This window comes from Chelonoidis abingdonii, chromosome 4, assembly GCF_003597395.2.
Source record: "Chelonoidis abingdonii isolate Lonesome George chromosome 4, CheloAbing_2.0, whole genome shotgun sequence".
NCBI classification, from domain to species: Eukaryota; Metazoa; Chordata; order Testudines; family Testudinidae; genus Chelonoidis; species Chelonoidis abingdonii.
In genome coordinates, this window is record NC_133772.1 from 50,174,856 (window position 1) to 50,188,093 (window position 13,238).

The 13,238-nt window shown below is 41.7% G+C and overlaps 1 protein-coding gene across 3 annotated transcripts in view; it reads right to left on the bottom strand.

Moving 5' to 3' along the window:
* Nucleotides 1-9,392: 9,392 nt before the first annotated feature.
* The window catches only part of RIC3 (RIC3 acetylcholine receptor chaperone), a 30,285-nt gene continuing 26,439 nt past the window's right edge, over nt 9,393-13,238 (bottom strand). Inside the window, exons 5-6 of one of the 3 annotated variants that reach the window (XM_032785306.2) lie at nt 12,988-13,133; nt 9,393-11,818 (exon numbers count right to left, since the gene is read on the bottom strand). In XM_032785306.2, coding sequence (XP_032641197.1) covers nt 11,325-11,818; nt 12,988-13,133 — 640 coding nt within the window. In that variant the 3' untranslated portion in view covers nt 9,393-11,324. Of the gene's footprint in view, nt 11,819-12,987; nt 13,137-13,238 lie in introns of all 3 variants that reach the window. The other 2 variants (XM_032785305.2, XM_032785308.2) reach the window with 2 other exon arrangements.

The following is a 13,238-nucleotide window of genomic DNA, read 5'->3' on the forward strand; positions in this document are numbered from 1 at the left end:
CATTGCTTACAACCTTAGTTACACAGGCTAGTTGAATCAGTACATTTCTGGTTTGGAATCCCTTCATCCAATTCTCTCCTGCTTCAAGGTGCTCTGAGTTAAGCTTCTCTAGACAGGACAATACTGTGATTTGTGTCCATTCAAACTGATCCAACAGGACTTGAATTTCCTGTTTCAGATACTAATAATGAATGCCTGGTAAACAATCTATGGCCAAGAATTGGTTAGCACCTAGTTTTGATCAGAGAATACATTTGTGAAAGCCGTAAGCTGCCCTTGGAGAATTCATCAATAGAATTAGAGGCTAAGTTAAATGAATAAACTGCTATAAAGTAAGCTCTCAGCTCTTCCCCTCTTTCCATATTCTGGCTCGTCATAATGGAGGGGATTGTCTAACTCCACCTCCCTGATTCTCTCAAGGGTGAATATTTTGTGACTACTTCTAGGAGCATGTTGAGTAAGGCATTCGATGCACCTATCATTGGTGTTAGTTAATTTGCCAGATTGTGCCTTACACTGGTACAATTCAAGGTAGTTGAACTTTAAAGCCTGGATCGTCTCTGACCAACATACACAAGCACATTTGTAAAATGGATTCACCTTTCTCATATGCTCAGTTGTGGCAATTAAGATCTGCTAGGCTGCTCTAAATATTGATTACCCAAGACGTATTGTCCAGGCACAGCAACAGGTCACTGGGGACCCTCACCTCTGGCGGTGGCGTCTTCTGGTGGCATGACAGAGCCAGAATGTGACAATGCTCAGAGCAAGGCGTAGTGCATACCAGTATACTCAAGCTTTACAGTGGCTCCATTATGGCAGAAACATCTGTTTAGTTTTAACTGCTCATTGAAATAACTAATAGTTCCTTTTCTCCCCCCACCCCACTCCCACCCCCCAGGGATTTTAATGCCCGCAAAGGACCCTGATGTCATTCAAAACAATGGTCACTGTGTAAAAAAAAAAACCACTCAGCGTCTCACAGTTGATGGTTAGTTATCATTAAGAAATGCAACTGCTGATTTCTGAGACATCATTCTGCTACATACTGTGCATGATTCCTTTTGCATGCTTGCTTCCCACTCTATGTACAGTAGCTCATTTTGTGTGCCACTGAGGCTGCTGCAAAGATGTGCATGGAACCTTAACAAAAATGAATGATATTGCATTAGAGATATAGGTTCTTTAATGGTAAGGAACAGCTTCTCATGAGAGGGAACCCGTTTTGACTGGTGGCTCTTTGAGGATGCTAGCATGTTCAGTCAGAGTTCTGTATTGACGTGCTGCACATCACTGCATATAAGAACACAGACACTTTAATCACAGCTTCTCTGAATGGATTTCTTTATTCTTTCTAATTCCAATGGTTTCAGCCTTCTGCCCATCTTTTCCTAGAAGAACGAAGACACAAACTGAGGAGGGTAGTTACAAAGAACCTAGGAAGTAAGGCAGAAGTCCATGTACAAAGGTTATACGGTTTCATTTTGTACACAGAGTGGTGTACAGGCAATAGAATGAAAGCTACCCAGTGAGTGAATAATTGACAATCAGTGTGACTTCTGTGTGAAAACTTTGGCATACCATTTATTGGAAACCCTTTCTCGCTAATAAAAGACATCCTCATCTATTGGATGGTACTAGCAGGGAATAATGGAATCATTGGTGGGATGACATCATGTTAATGAGAGAGTTTGGGAGCAGTTCTGCCGGTACAAATTGTTTCTTTATCTGATTAGTGAAAAAGTCTCATCTAATGTTCAAAGTTTGTACATACTTGTTTGTACTCCCCCAAAGCCCGTTGGAGTAAATGAGATTTTCCACTAACTTGGATGGATTTTGGACTATCCTCTGTACTGCACCCACATACTTGTGTGCCTCCAGGAAGGTATCCATGTGGTTTTTTTCTTTGTTCCTAAACTGGGCTGACCTTGACTTAGAGAAATCAAGCACTACAGGTACTTGCATAAACACGCTTTAAAATAAATTGGACATAAGAAACCAAATTTAGCATTGAAGTACATCCCATGAAACCCAATTAAAGTCAAAGGAGTTACACCAAGAATATGTCAGTGCAGAATTCAGGCTGTCCTATGAAATATGCCTTAAAATCATGACATCCTATATTTCAACCAATGAGATGTATAATAAAAGATATACTGTAAGTAGTTGTGCATGCTGGAAAAACTAGACCTGTCACACAGCCATACTTTGCAGAATAATATCTAATAATCTAACTTGCAGAGCAATTGCTAAATCACCTAGGAAGGTTACCTGAGCGATAAGAGAGATAAATAACAAACTAACAAGCCTTTTATCTCCATATTCTAAAACTTGAATGAGGAAAAAAATAAATGTTCGGCCTTTAAGTTTATTTTGTTGGCATTTTAAAGTATAAGATGTGTATATGACATTTAAACAAAGGACTTCTTTCAAAAGAGACTGATGGGATTTCAGTCAAGTGACAGGAAAATAAGGGCACACCTGTGTTTTATATGCACATTATAAAAAGAGAACACATATACGTGCCCTAAGTAACTTTTAATGTGTTGTTTTTCCAACATTGCCCAATATGTTTTATATACATGCACAAGAAATTTCAGCAGGTGTCAACTGGTTTGATCACACTTAACTTCTATTGTTTGCAAAGATTAACCCTAAAACAAGTTAACATCAGTTTATGCTATCAAGTGATAAAGGGACACAGTCAATTGAAGATAATCTTGTACTGACGATCAATCACTGCAAGTAACATGAAAGATAACTATCACTTAAAGAAAGTTACAAAAAATATATTTTTTAATTTGGTTAGCTTGTACATATGATAGAAATGATGCGTCCAGTCAATCAGTAATGCCCCAGTCTTGCACTGATCCTGCACTGACTTTCTATGGGGGCTCTGTGCAGGTGCCGTGGTTCATCTATGCACCTCTCATTGAAGGATCAGGGCCTTCATTTCTCCCTTGTTGAATAGATTCTTATAAACATGAACCGGGGGAGCAGAAAAATTATAATTTTATTAAAGGACTTTTTTGAATGCAGGACATGCTTATTAAAGCTAGATCTCAGAAATCAGTCATTTTCCAAAAGTCCAAGTTTATATTGACTGCTTAAACTAAAGTAATGCTTCCAAGCACTAGTGTGATCCAGCTAATGACAATGATATTAGGTATAAACTAACCTTTTTAGGATTTGTTGGGTATTATTTGGCTCTGTTAAGGAAGATTAATCTTTGTTTCTGATTTCTGTTTACTTAAACTTCCAGAAAGTAGAAACTGTAGATGCTACATGTTTGTTTTGTTTTTGTTGTTCCTCTAAAGGGAACGTACAAAGTTTGCTAAAAGATTCTTTTCCCACAGTAAACATTTTCTAATTCATCACTGTGCCTTTCCTAAAACAAACCAATGATTATACAGTAAAATTTGACTATGTTACTGTCTCGATTTCCTTTAAAAGTGAGGATCAAAAATGGGGAAATGTTCAGAATTGGAAAAGTTTCTGGGTTAATCTTAAGAACAAGTATTTAACCAGTCATACTCTTTTTCAGAATGCCTAGAATGTGATGTGTCTATTTGCACAAGACTGTCTTATCCTGTTTTGAGTGGTCAGGCATCTTATTTTTGTTCAGAACTGTATGGAGTTTTAGATAAATCTGCAAAAATGTGCTTTTCTGAAGTAAATTTTTAAAGAAACTCTTTGGTATTCTGGAGCAAATGTATTTATCAGTATGTGTAAGAACTAATTTGGTATTTTCACAATTACATTGTGTATGTTGTAGAGATTTCAGTGTTTGTTGATACAAAACATCTGCAGAAAAATTAAACTTGAATTGTTTCAAACAAATATGACCTTTTTTAAAAAAGGTAGGGAGTCTCTTCTGAAACTACCTGCACAGTAGTAGCTCGAGAACTAGTTCAGCATAAACAGAATGGGCTCCCCACCGTGTTTGTCAATGAATTTTCATGTTTCAAGCAAATACAACCCTCATAAATTGGAATGGGCCCAATTCAGCTTGGCTCTAAGCTCACTGACTTCAGTGGAGCTGTAGCCACTTGCAGCACTGCAAGTTTGTACTCAGCTGTATCTTACACACTGTGAACACAAGGACTTGAAACTCTTGCACAAGGTGCAAAAGCTCTTCCCTCCTCTCCCCAGGTGAAGGAGAGAATGACCTCTAGAGGTCGTAACTGGCCATAGGGAAGTTTTCAGGCCTGAAAGAGGCCTGATTTACTGTTGCCCTTTCTATTGCATGTCTGACTGGGATCACCTTGGCTGCTCTCCTGAGGGGATAGACTGACTGTTTCTCCTGACCAGGGCCTCACACTTTCAGCCCTCTGCAGAGAGCACTCTGGTGCACGCATGAGAGAGATGGGATCAGGCAGCCTATGATGGGAACTTCAGAGTCAGGCTTGCGGTGTGGGAGTGCTTGATGCCTGCTGACCCTACATTTGTTGAACCTTTTGTATAAAATGAAAATGAAAAATCAAATAAATCATTCGTTAAACTGAAATAAATAAAATAGAAAAATTAGAATATAAAATTCAACATCTCAAATAAAGCACCATGACCAATATATTACGTTAACTACATGTGTGGCAGTTTGAACTGCCACATGGTTGGGCAGGGAGAGAGTAAAAAAAACCAAGCAGCTGACTCCAAGTAACCACTCATCTCAAAGGCTGCTGAGAACAGGAGGTGTCAGGATCAAGATCAGCCAGGGAAGAGGCAGTAACACCCAAGATGCTTGGGAGGCAGGCTGAAGGAATGCCAGGGGGAAAAAGCCCCAGAGAGGGGTAGGAGGAAAGGCAATCATCTTGGGGAAAAGTTACTGAGTCTGGGGAGATGGGCGTAGGTGGGGCCTGCGTCTCTAGGAAACTTGGAACTCACTAGAGAGGTCAGTGAACTTACGGGGAAATGGGACTAAAGACTCTGGGTGTAGAAGATAAACTAAATACTGATACTTTGTAAGTATTACTACAGTCTCTCTCTCTCTCACCACATACACCCCACAAGGCACTTTTGTGGTGGAACAAAAGCGACGTTTAGCTGATTGCCAATACTCGTCTTCCCCAGTTCTAATATCTTAACCATTAAATAAAAGATTTGGTCTTTGCTGATACCACAGCTATGGTATTTGTCTGTGATTCGCTTCTGTGTATATGCAACTTAAAATGGGTCAGTGCTAAAATAACAGACAGAGAAATTAACCATTTTTTAAATCTTACCTGGTGTCTTGCTTGTTGTTGAACAGAGAGAGAGATGAGGGCAGTCGGAAAGGACTGATTGTCTTGTTTGGGTAAAGTAGTACTTAACAGAGAATCAGATTGTACTGGGTCCTATGGCCTAAGCTTATGTTGTACTTTTTACAACATGCCATTAAACTGAAAAAGAAAAAAAACCCAACAATGGGACTTACTTAATGGGTGTCAATGAGTGATGCAGGTGGAAAATTACTAACTGCTACCCAAATGTCACCTCGCTAGTTCCATTTTTAGCATTCTATGTACCCAGCACTGATCTGGTAGTCCAGACATCGTTTTGTAGTCTGCTTGTTATGCCTGTAATCGTCGGCAGTGGTATTCAAGGTACCCCCTACACTTAACTATTTCTGGTATATATAATTTTATTGGAACAAAAAGTTTCACTTAAGCAAGACGCTCGATACTTAGTTTACTTTTAACAAGCTGTGTATTGCTTTAAATTGCGGGCATGGGTAATGCGGATGCTTGTATATCAGTACAGAATAGTGATGCTTGCTTTCAATGACCCCCATAGCATTGGAAAATCACTGTGATCGTGCCTGGACTGTGCCAGAGCTATCAAAGTTTTACTGCAATCCCAAGTTTGAGGGTGACTGGATCTGGGATTTTGGCTTGGCCAGTTATAGAGGTCGGCACTCAGTCTCTGAAGTTCTGATCTGGATCCAGATAAGCATGTCTCCAAAACGTGGAGCTGTCCCTACTAGCAATTAGAGGCAGTGCCGATAGTGATGCCAATAATTAAGGCTGCCCAAAGCTTTCCATTATAAGACCCTATTTTTAGATGCTTATATAAATATATACTTATCTAGAAGAGGAACAAAGGTAAATTAATGTAAACAAAAATAAGTTAGTTGAGGTAGAAGCATATTATTTAGTTTAAGACCTGTCTGTAGAAGGAAGGCTATCAGACTAATTCAGAGGAGAGAGAGAGCATTTTTAACTGCAGTCTGGGGCTGGACTATCAAGTACATATACTCCCTACAGTCCACAACAGACTTTCCATTGATGTCAAAGGGAGGTTTGCACAAAGACCAAGGAGTGAATGCAGCCTTAATATAGCTATTAAACTTCATGTGTTGTTTATGTCACACTCAGAAAATATGGTGCCCTTTAGGCAGTTCATTATCTGTCCACACTCACATACTATCCATGCCATAATAGTTCTGTTATTTCCCATTGGAGGAATAGATCACTCCCATCAGTTCTTTATGTGCTGACTTTTCCAGCTTCTCTCTGGCATAATCTTTAACTCTACCTGTTTGGTACCTAAAATGGACTTCACTTTCCAAGACAGTCAACCTGGCACCTATATAAAAAATTACATCCCCTTAAATACATTTAATTTAAATACAGTTTATATATGTACAAGTCCAGTATAATTCCAGTTATCTGAATTACCTTTATCTGAAAACGATCTGTCCCCCACATAGCCCTATGTTGGCTACTCACTTGCTAATAACTTCTCAATTAGCACGTTAGCCTTAATCGCTGCCTTTGTATTTGTATAGTGGTTCTGAGCAGTTACCTAATCTTGTTTCAGAACAACAGCTTGGCAGGGCAATGTCAAAAAGAAAAAGATCTGTGTTTGGATCTAAAGCAGACCCCATAGATTCTCAAGAACTCTCTATTAAGCAACATCGGCACTACTCCCTTCATTCCCTGTATTTCTATACCAGTGAAACTGCAGCTCAAAATAGGCCAAGGCTTGGGATAAATTGTACTTATCATGCCTAGTCCTCCGTCTCTGCTAGGCCTCCTACTAATGCTCTAAGCATTTTCAACCATCTGTCAACTCTATGAAGAAAATAGAAAAACAACTGTCATGTTGTTTACTTTTCTATCCCTCGACATTTGCTATTTCCCATCATATCTACATTCATCTGTGATGATCAGTCCTGGACCAAGTCTAGTATCTCATGAGCTGTTAGGGCTAGGAATATTTAAAAAGTGAGAACCCTTTCCACAAGTAACTTTTGTTTTCAGCCATGGTAGAGCCCAAGTTATCAGACCTCAAATGTGTCACTGGCCAGGGATTCACTATTGCCTTAGTTGGGCTTTGGGCCGACTCAATGAAGTTCTGAAATATTGTTTTAGGTTTTTTAAAAAGAGATTTCAATATTTCATCAGTTATTTCTCTTCCTTTGAGGTCTGGTGGTAAGCCAAGCTTTATGGAGAACTGGATATGAAAATAGTACCAATGTGTCTTAAATGAAAAAGAAAACAAAAAACCCTCTGTGATAATTTTGCTGTACAAATACCCAAATATACATACATCACATAGTAGCATGGTAAAAAGATTTTATTGGCACGTTTGAGATACTAAGGAATTATTAAGGGTGTCTTTACCAGTCCTCATTAAAGTGGCCATCAAAAACTTAGGTTTATACCCTGCCTTCCACATTGTGTATGTAATCTATACGGTATAGGACACAGACATGTAGACATTTGCTGGTTGTACTAGCAAGTTAAAAGCTCTTTATGGCAACAAAAACATTCTGACATGCTACGTGATAGTATGATACACTTACACAGTGTTGCTCACATAATTGTTCTTTCTTTAGTCAATGGCACTTTTAGTCAATTTACATTTGTTTTGAGATATATAGCAAACAAATAAAAACAAAGCCCTTTTTAATTGCACAGCGATGTATTTATAAACAGTAGGACACTGAATGGCAGAAGCATACCTCTGCAGACATTAGAATTTCCTAACCTCTAGTTTCCATGAACCCAGATGTTCGTCATGATACCATTTGGGCTCCTGCAACAGATTAAAATGCACTGTGTGCTACATCAATTCTACAAAACAATGACTGTGGGTGATAATCCTGTTTAGTCAAATAGATTACTCCTGGAGGAATTCTGTGCCAAAAAATTAAAAACTCTGCACACAATATTTTAAAATTCTGCATAGTTTATTTGTCAAAAATAACACAATATAATCACACCAGTTTTCATTGTTTTGGTAATTTAAGTACCCCTCAGCAACTCTCTCTGTGCCAATACAGACGACAAAAAAGATGCAGGATTTTTTTTTTTGACAAATAGATGCCTTACAAGACATATTAATACAGAGCTCTGAGTAATAATCATTTAAACTACACTACAGAACTGTTGTCTGCACCCCTCAGAAACAGTGCAAATGCTGACGGAGTCAGGGAGGACCTGAAGGAGAGGGAAGTAATTGCTGGGAAGGAGCCTGGCTGTGAACTTGGAGAGTTGTTGGTGAGTGGGAAAAATATGAAACAGGTTTTTGGGTTTTTTTGGGGGCGGGGTGTTCAGGAGCTTTGCCCAGGCAGCTCCTGGCTCACACCTAGCCTCTCCCATTCAGTCAGGCCCATCAGTCTCTGTCCTGATGTGTCCCTCCACCCTCACTCAGACACCCAATCCCCCCATATGTCTTTCTGCCCCCACTCAGCCACCCCCCCATGTGGCCCTGCACACCTCCCCCCGATCCCCATGTGTCCGTCCACCCTCCTGTATGCTGAACCCCTCGGTCCCAGCCCTAGTCACCTCTTGCAGGCCAGACCTACCCAGAGCTCTCACCCCCACTGCACCCCTGCCCCAGCCTTGACCCCCTCCACACACACACACCCTAACCCCCTGCCCCAGCCATAAGCCCATCCTGCATGCAAACTCCTTCCTGAAGCTCACACCTCAAACTGCCCCCAACCTCTGAACCCCTCATTTCTGGCCCTACCCTGGAGTCCATACCCCATCCCACATCCCAACCTGTGGTCTCAGCCCGGTACCCCTCCTGCAAGCTGGACCACTTGGCCCGAGCCTGGAGCTCCCGCCTGTACCCCAAACTCCTGCCTCACCTTGGAGCCAACTCCCACACCCCGAACCCCTCATCGCCAGCGCCCTCACCCTAGCCCAGTGAAAATAAGCAAGTGAGGGTGGGGGAGAGTGAGCGACAGTGGAAGGGGGCTGGAGTGGGGCGGGGGGCAGAGCCTCAGTGTAGAGATGGTTTTGTGCCACTAGAAAGGTTGCAACCCTACTTCACCCCCATCCCTGGCCCTCAGCCTCCACACTCATTCAGACCCTGCCACAAGCTGTTCTCTCCCATTACCCCTTATGAACCCATGTCTGTGACCCCCCCCTCAGCAGCCCCATTCTGCCTGAAGCCCTGTCTTCTGACCTGCATGAGGAAGAAGGCAGGTTCATTCTCTTCCCTAGGCTGGGGCTGGCTGGACGTGGCTACTCTGCTCTAGTGCAACAGTGCCTGGTGGGCGAAAGGTGGAACTGCAGCAACTATCGAGCAGAAGTTATTTTGCGGGATGGGGAAGGGGGGGAAGCATGGCATGAGACATATGTGCTCATGCGCTGGCGCAGAATTCCCCCAGGAGTAATATATGAAGACTTCTGTTAACAGTCAGAAGTGTCCACAGTCCACCCACCCACCTCCCCTCCCGCCGACTGCCACTCCCTCCAGTGGAGTATTTGCTTCTCATACAAGTGTTAGTACAGCGAATAAAGTATTTTACAAGCACTGACCAGGAGCTACATGGAGAAGAAAGGCTGCTTGTAAAGGGCGGGAACATATTTCCTAAATGAAGTGGCATGATGTCTTGCCACTGAGAACAGTGTCCTTTTCAGTAGCTGGGTTGCATGTAGGCGAACAAGAGACCCAGCAGCTCCTTAGAGCATTTGTTTGCATGCATATGACAGTAGTATTGGGCAGGGTGCATGAAACAACTTCTGTTCTGGTACCTGCCATTACTGCTCCAGCTTAACACGTCATTAAACAGAGGTGAGGAAAAAATCCAACCCTTCCGTAGCAGCACAAAGCTGCTCCATTGGTGAAGCGGCATCCACATGTTCCAAGTGACTGGTGCTATGCGACCCACTCTTGGCATAGGGGATGGGCTTGGGGCTGTGCAGAGGCCAGGTGTGGGGTGACTGGCATGCCTTGTGCGCCAGCAATCCCCACCCAGCTGAACAGGGCCTAGCAGGAGCTCTAGCGCCGCAGTTAGTTAAGCAACCCTTAGCCTGCTCCAAGTTATGGCGGGGGTAAAAGCCACCTTCCCTTCAGTCTCTCTTGAGTGAGGGCCATGCTAAATGTTGCTTGGACACATAATCAAGCTATTCAAGGCATAGACAGAGCAAGCCGGGGTCCTAAAGAGTCCACAACACTTTACAATGAATGCATTTAAAAATGAATATATTCCAAATAGAAGAAGAAAAGAGTTTACAATGTTTTCGCTATGATTTTTCCCTTTTTGTTCCTCTGTGGGCTATTTTCCCAGTAGGAAGCTATCATAAATAATGTACAATGTAAATCTTAGCATACACTTTGTGAGGGGTTTAAATTAAGGAGCCACATGCTAAAGGCAATCAGCCACATGAACATGTACAGCCCTGAGACACTGTTTCATTTCTTAAGTGCATGCAGGCACTTGGCCAAGAGTGCCCCAGTGGTCAAGGAATGCATATTCTGTTGTGCCATATATATTAATTAATTACTGTGACAGCCATGTGGTTGAAAAAGGAGTTGGTCATTCATGTTGTCTCTTGCCTGCAAATCTCCTTGCTGGTTAGGCTAGGAGATAATTACCATCTGCTTCAGAACAAAAGAGAAACTACAAAACTTAACACTGTCCTCTCCATCTTCCTAAATAATCTGATGCAAATGGTCTTGTGTTCATAACTGATAGCAGTCAAAGTCAGCAGGTAGGCTCTGGACAGTTGGGGGCAGGAAGTCCATTCCTAATACTGGCAAGGCAGGACACTATAGTGCAGCTAACATTTCAGAGGAAGAGGTGGTTATTCAGAGGCAGTAATCACACAGGATTAAATAAATACAGAGTGTGGATATTGGAACAGAATCATCGTCTGTTCCCGTTCATAGCAGCCTCTAGCAAGCAAGTGCTGGAGGTAATAATGGAGTAATTTAAAGAGGGCCATTAGCTTCCAGTTCAGGTGATGGTGGAACGATCATGGCCAAGAGACTGGAAATAAATAGTGCCAAGAACTGGCAACCGAGAAGATAAATGTGGTCAAGAACAAAGAACGCAGGTGTGAGAGTTTGAGGAATCTTGCTATAGCCACATGTGGTGGTTCCCATTACTCAAGTCCCTTTGTGTTTCGCTTTCTCAGCATGCCTACTGCATCTGGATCATTGGCTTTTTGGCTTTTCAGTCCTGCATTTTCGCTGTCAGAATCCATGAAGAGATCATCTTGGGCTGTGTCTTCAGCCTCACTGCAGCTGTCAGCATGGAACCCAGCATTCTCTGCTATGACAGCAGGATCAGCCTCTTCATAGTGGCAATAGTAGCACTTCTCAAAGTTATGGCTGTGATTGAGGACACCACCTTGGTCACTGAAGCTGATCTGCTGGGCCTTTTTCTGTCCCATATCATGGCTTTCACACTCTGTAGTGAGATCAGACAGTAAAGTTTCACTACACAAATAATCCTCATCTTCCATAACCTCCATTCTTTCAGCTATCTCTTCAGCAGAGGGCTCGTTCAGATCAGGGTAATCCACAAGGATTGTGTCCTGTCTATGCTTGAAGCAATCAGAATTGTCATAAACAGGATAGGTCTCTTCTGGATAACCTTAGGAACAAAAGTGACATGCACCTTAAAATATTAAATCCAATTTTAAAAGGAATAGACCATCCTGATACAAAAACCATGTTGCCAAATCTGTTCAATGAATTTAGTTTCTCATAAGAATGTTAAAGTCTTATGAGAGCAACACTTAGTTTTTACTCTGCTGAGGGTCCCTAAAGTAAAGCTAACTCAAATTAATACCATCCCAAGCTTGTTGGGGATGGGGTGAGATCCTGGCCCCTTTGAAGTCAATGGCAAAACTCCCATTTTCAAAAGCGCTCCACACCCACCACTGGGGTTAGAGTGAGAGCTATGGGAGAAGCCAGGTGATGATATTTTGAAAATATGGCCATAGCTCTTTAAGTAAATACATTTCTGAATACCTCAGGGCCTCGCTAAGACATGTTTTGAAGACCTCAGATATAGAATTAAACAACGTCCTTTACAAAGCTGGATAACTAGATAAAACCAAGTGCTTTTGTTTATTTCATTTTCTAAAAAATGCATGAAGAACTAGACTAAGAAAGCAGAGCTTGAGGCTACCATTTATGTTTTGAACGATTCTGAAAGCTTCCTAAATGGCAAAAACATTAAGTCTACGGGAGGAGGGGGGAAGCCTTTAGAATTCAACAAGTTAATAACACCAGCAGGGTGTTTTAAAAACACAATCATAGAACACTTACAACAATGAGAAATCAAAATGCGTTTAAACAGCAGAATTTTAGAAAGACAGAACTCCTGGAGTTAACATCTCCAATTACCTTTACAATATCAGAGCAAGCAATGAAACAAAACCAAAATTAAGTAAATAAGGCAAAATATATTGGTTCTTATTTCTGTGATATTACGCTGAAGAAAATAAAACCTGGCCAAATTAAGAAAAGCACAGAAATAAATCTATGTCAGCCAAGACAAAGTAGCAAATGGTGTGTACTCAAGCTCATCTGCCAATTCTGGCAGCAGATACTGTGTTATCCAGGCAATGTGAAATGCTGGATAGTTCAAAACCCATTTGCTCATTAATATAATTGGAAAGTCTTGGAGGCCACCTTTCTGAAAAGAAATGAAACAATTGTGCAGGAGTCTGTTTGCATCTGGGGGGAAATATTCCAGTTCTGGCAAAACAACGTAGTGCAGATGACAGTAAAGAAGAAATAAAAGCCCACATTTACCTTCCCAATCCTCCATATAAGGAGCGTCTTCAGCTTCCTTCTCTGGGGAGATGCCATCTATGAGTTTACCTTCCTTCATGACCCTAGTGATCTCTCGGAGCTGCTGGAGTAATCTCTTTTCCTGGTCTGTTGTAACATTTTGGGCCCTGCTAGAAACATCAAACACCATTCCTGAATGAGTCTGGACGGCAATATCATCAGTATTTAATATGTGTGTACGATAGGAGGGTCACAACAAGCAGGAGGATGCC